Source organism: Arachis duranensis, chromosome 9 (assembly GCF_000817695.3).
Source record: "Arachis duranensis cultivar V14167 chromosome 9, aradu.V14167.gnm2.J7QH, whole genome shotgun sequence".
Classification (NCBI taxonomy): domain Eukaryota; kingdom Viridiplantae; phylum Streptophyta; class Magnoliopsida; order Fabales; family Fabaceae; genus Arachis; species Arachis duranensis.
In genome coordinates, this window is record NC_029780.3 from 103,605,092 (window position 1) to 103,610,823 (window position 5,732).

At 27.8% G+C, this 5,732-nt stretch overlaps 1 protein-coding gene across 1 annotated transcript in view; it reads right to left on the bottom strand.

Moving 5' to 3' along the window:
* Nucleotides 1–4,707: 4,707 nt before the first annotated feature.
* LOC107466484 (3-ketoacyl-CoA synthase 2-like) overlaps nt 4,708–5,732 on the bottom strand; it is a 3,206-nt gene continuing 2,181 nt past the window's right edge. The window contains exon 2 of the mRNA XM_016085460.3: nt 4,708–5,475. Within this exon, the coding sequence (XP_015940946.1) occupies nt 4,708–5,475 (768 nt within the window). The remainder of the gene's footprint in view (nt 5,476–5,732) is intronic.

Below are 5,732 nucleotides of genomic sequence, written 5' to 3' on the forward strand. Positions count from 1 at the left end.
ACTCTAGATTTTTTTTTTTTTTTGGTCAAGTGAATTGGACAGCCCCCAATCCTAAGAAGAAGCCTCAGCTGGGATTTGAACCCGGGTGCAGTTTGATGAAAGGCGTAGAAATCTTCCATCTGTACCAAGCCTCAGCTGCAGTAACTCTAGATTTAACTGTCTTATAAAATGCATCCTTTTTTGGGCCTGTTATATTATCAAAAAAAAATCTACTTTGAGTAAAATTATTATATCAAAATCTAATTTCTATAACTAAGTTTGATTGGTCTAGTAGTTAATTTATTAATCCGTTTAATTAAGTGTCGGAAGTAAGAAAACGAATATATTTAGTGCAAGAAATTTTTAAATTCTAAAACACTAAAATAGGTAAGTCGATTTTAGTGTTTTTAAGTTTTTTTATTTTGAGAAAACCCAAATCAAACTATTTGATTTGTATTATTAAAAAAAAGTTGAAATGGTTAAAAGCAAATCGGAGCATCTGATTTATCTGTGTGTATATACCGCTTAAATCACTTGGCAGAACTCTCTTTTTATTTGTCCCTCAGCTCTTTAGAACTCTCCTCATACTCTCTTTCTTTATTTCGAAAAATTACAGTGAGGTTGGGTGTTTTTAATGTGAGTAAAAAATAAAATAAAATTGATGATAAAATTATATTAAAATTATATTATGACGGAATAAAATTTGTAAGTGAGAATCTATTTAATATTGTAAAAGAGACATTTATATTTTATAAATATTATATTCATATATCTTATAAAAATTTAAAATTCATGTATTTACATGTCTCGTATCCTGTTGTGTCCAATGTCCACTGCATCATACAGAGCAACTGAATTTGTGTAACCGGCCAAGCTAAGCTCATCCAATTCTTAGATGGGCCAAATATTTTTTAAATTACAATATGCACTATACTCATGAAAAATCATAATTAAGTGGAACGGCCCAACGGGTGTGCCCATTTTGTGTCCACCCTGATATCTACATTTTTTTATTTAATGTCCAAAGATGGAGGCTTTTTTATTTGTTTCACAAGGGTTATGTGATAATACCAAAAAAGAAAAACTATATCAATAACATTACTTGTATATATGTGCTTCCACATTATAAATGAAATCCTTTCAGGTTACAACTTACAACAATGTACAAAGGATTATGATATTCTTCAATCAAAGCTCCACACTGACTCCAAAAAGAACTGGATTCCGCTGAGATCCTGTACTGATGCAAAGGTACTTCTAACTAATAGGATTTAATTAACATGTATCTTTAAGATAAATATTAAAATTACTGTTAATAAAAATTCTTAAATTTTTTATTTTAATAAATAAAAAATATATTAAAATTTAAACTTTGTATTTTTTCTATATACAGTTTTTCATTAGTAACATGATAGATAAACCATTAAACCCTAAGATAATTAACCTTTTATATATATATTATTTGCCCCTTTCATCATTATTCATAATTTTTATGTATTATATTTTTTCTAGATATGGCTAGTAGGGGATCAAATTAACGAGGCTAAACAAAATATGGCACTAAAAAAATATTGTTCATACCTTTTTTTCCAATTTTCTCCAAAAAAGCTGCGTAAAGATTGCTTCTACGGTTCTACCATACCACATCTTCCATGATAGCTCCCTCTACTTTCATGAATTTTGATTTTTGTAAAGTATTCTATTCAAAACTTTTTACCATATTTTTTATTTTTGTATAAAAGAGTTTTATATTGTCCGATCTTTTAATTGGATATTTACATGTTAATATGACTTCATTTTGATATAATAGGCGATAAAATTATCCATTATACTTTTTTGTTTGAAATAAAGAAAACTCAACACATAAAAATGGAGTAAGAAAGAAACATAACATAAAATAGAACATAAAAGGATAATTTTCGGTCATTTCTGACAGAGCCATCAACAACCAAAATGATCAATACTAAACTACTCCTTGTAGCTCAAAAATATCCTTTCTTGTATGTGCTTAACACCTGCTACTCTATTATTGAAGATTCTGTCATTTCTCTCAATCCAGATATTCCAAATCACTGCAAAGAAACTAACTAATAACAACCGCTCCTCCTTTCTGTTATGTATGCCAAGCCAACTCTCAAATAGTCCTTTCATAATTTCTGAGACCGCCCACGGTCTATGAAAGCGTATGAGTCAAACGCTCCATACTTGTCACGTAAACTCACAAACAAGGAATAAATGATGCACAGATTCCGTTTTCTTTTTACACATGACACATAAACTATCATTTTGATGAAGCACGCCTAGTCTGCTCAACCTCTCTTTAGTGTTTACCCTGCCAATCAGAACGAACAAGGCAAAAAGCTCAATTCTCGAAGGTACCAATCCTTCCCAAATTGATCTAGTGAAACTGTAGCTCGTAATCTTTTTCGAGAGAGTCTCCGATTGTAATAGTTACAGAAACGAATTAGTAGAGAAAATACCTTTATTATCAAATTTTCACACAATATTATCCTCTTTGCCAGCTGATAGATTCATTAGCCTTAATTTTTTATGAAGTTGATAAACTAATTCCATCTCCCATTAAAACAATTTTCTCCTCCAATAAAAACTCTAAATCTATTCTACTCCATCCTATAACCCACAATTCTTTAACACTAAAATGTAAAAAAATAATAGTTTTGTTATTATGATACAGAATTGGCTACCAAAAAAAAGAAGTGATAAGTGCATGCCGCATCACGGGAATATTGCGTGCATTAGAAGGTTGGAATGTTGATGAGTGTGGTGACCTCATGTTTAGCATTGAGAAAATGCATAACCTTATTTAATTATTTTATATTAATGACCATTTTTTATATATCCGTTTAGGAATCATATTTTTTTAAAAGATAGGTAAAGTGATAAAATATTATATTTTAATTATTTTTAAATTTATAATTTTTACTGTAAGTCTTATTATTTTAATTTAAAGAGGATAAAAGTCTTATTTTATTATTTTACCAATTTTTTTATTTTAGATTTGATTATAATTTTTATCTTTCGACTGTTGTTATTGCTGGGTTATGTTGTTAAGTTGCTTTAGTACTGTTCCGTAAGTTTTTTAAACTTTTTTTCTTGCAAACTTCGTAACAAGTTAATAGGCCCGATAAACAATGAAATGAAGTTTTTGCAGTAAAATAGAGTAAATTATCAAATTATTTCTTAAAAGATTATTTATTTTTTAAATTAGTTTTTAAAATTTTTTTAATTAAATTGATTATTTTAAATATTTTAAATTAGTTATGTTAATTTTTTTGTCATTTTATTTATTGATCGTATTAAAATTGACTAATGTGACTAATTAAATGATACTTCAATACACATTTACAAATTTTAATTGACTATTAATATTATTAATTTGTAAAATTAGATCAAATCAAAACCTAATTGAAGGAAGAACTTAAAGACATTAGAATCCCTCAATTTGAGGTTAATTTGATCTAATTTCATAAAGTAATCATATTAATAATTAATTAAGATTTTTAGGTATGTGTTGGAACATCACTTAACATGTCACGTTAATAAATTTTAACACAATTAACAAATAAAGTAATAAAAGGACTAACATGACTAATTTAAAATATTCAAATGGTGAATTTGATTAAATAAATCTTTCAAATGACTAATTTAAAAAATGAATAATCTTTTTAAGAATTAATTTGACTGTTTACTCAATAAAATATGCCATTTCAACAACATTTGAAGTAAAATTTACAGAAAACTAAATTCACATATAACCCTGCGCAATAACAAAATTTGTAGCAAAATTTGCATAAAATAAAATTTGTGACTAATTTTGTAAGAAATTTTTACAGCAAAATTTATAAAAATTAAAACTCACAACTAACTTTGCAATAAAAATTTGTAGTTAAAACCATAATAACGAAATTTGCAGCTAATTCTTTAATAAAATTTTTGTAGCAAATTTGCAGCAATGCAATTCGCAACAAAATTTGTAAAAAAAAAGTTTATTCACAGCTAAATTTGTAGGAAACAAATTGGTAGAAAAACATGACAAGAAATAAAATTTTTTAAGAACATCTATAGCAAACACTTTGCATCTAAATTCACAACAACTTGCCTGTTTTTAACGAAATCCACATAATAAGACTGGGATTTGCAGCTAATTTCGTAATAAAAATTTGCAATTAAATTCGCAAATTTTGTTGCTGTGATCGTGAATATGACAATGTCCAAACATGTTGCCAAATTATCTATAAATTTTGCTGCGAATATTTGTATGAAATTTTTTTTTACAGCAGAAATTTGTAATATAAGTATGTAATATTTATCGTCTTATGCTATAAAATTAGTTGTAAAAGTTTTACAATTTTTTTTCGATTGATAAATGTGTAACAAATTACTGAAAAAAAATCACAGATAAAAATCATAATAATTAACGCTCTTTATCCTCACAAAGTCACTTCAATTCTCAAATTTTTAAATGTTTGAGAAATAAATTAAGATAAATATAAAAGAATTCAAAAAAAAGACTATTCATATATAAATGATCTCTTGATAATTAACTCTCAATAAAAGCAGTGAAAAACTTATTATACCAATCATTGCCTCCCAAAAGAGAACTAACAAACAATCAAACCGACACATTATAAATTAATCTCATAGCTAGAGAAACTAAAACTCTTCTTTAAGGGGAAAAAAAAAAAACTAAAATGTTTATTATTTCCCCTAGTTTTCAGTATCGGTAGGAAATTCATTAATCTCATTTGTCCACAAATTTTTCTCATGTTTTGGATCAATAGTTCTAAGTGCACACCAAACAGCACTATTACACTTGAATCCAGATCCAAACGCAATTTGCCAAATGCGATTTCCTTTTTTAATCCTTCCTTTGGCTTCACAATATGCCAGCTCATACCAAACTGAACTGCTTGAGGTATTCCCATATCTATATAGAGACATTCTAGAAGGTTCCATATGCCAATCACTTAGTTCAAGCGTTTTTTGCATTTCATCTTGAACCGCTTTTCCACCGGTGTGAATACAAAAGTGCTCAAAAGCTAACTTAAAATCAGGAGTGTAACACTTAATAACCATTTTCTTGAAGGACTTTCTTGCAATTAAATTTAAAAGAAACTTGAGTTGTTCCATTCGGGGCAAAACATAAATTCCAAGAGTTGAGATATTAGCTTTAAGGGCTTGTCCAGCAGAACTCATAATATCTTTGGAGAGTGCAACACCGGTTATGTTATCATCATCCTCTTTTTGCATTACACTGTTGTAGCAATAGTCTTGAGAACCTTTGTGTGTTCTAACAATGTGTTTGAGATAATACTTGGAACGATTAGAATCAGAGTTGAGGTTTGAGAGTAAGACTGCAGCACCACCCATTCGAAAGAGGCAATTAGAGAGTAGCATCGAACGGTTGTTTCCTGTGTATGAACCTCCATTGATGTTTTCGGTGCTGATCACTAAGGCATAGGAATTGGGATGAACCTATATATACAGTCATTTGAAATAATAGGTTAGACACCATTTATACTTAGACAAACGTTTTAAAACGTCTTTATTTAATTTCGTTTATCGAATAAATTGTCGTATATTAAATTTTTGACGTGTGATATAAATTAAAAGTGTTATTTTTATTAAACAGTGATATTATGTTTTTAAAATTGTGATTTTGACTTTAATATTAAATTTTTTAATTTCTTTAAAATTTATATTTTTAACAAAAATTTTATTAGGTTATTTTA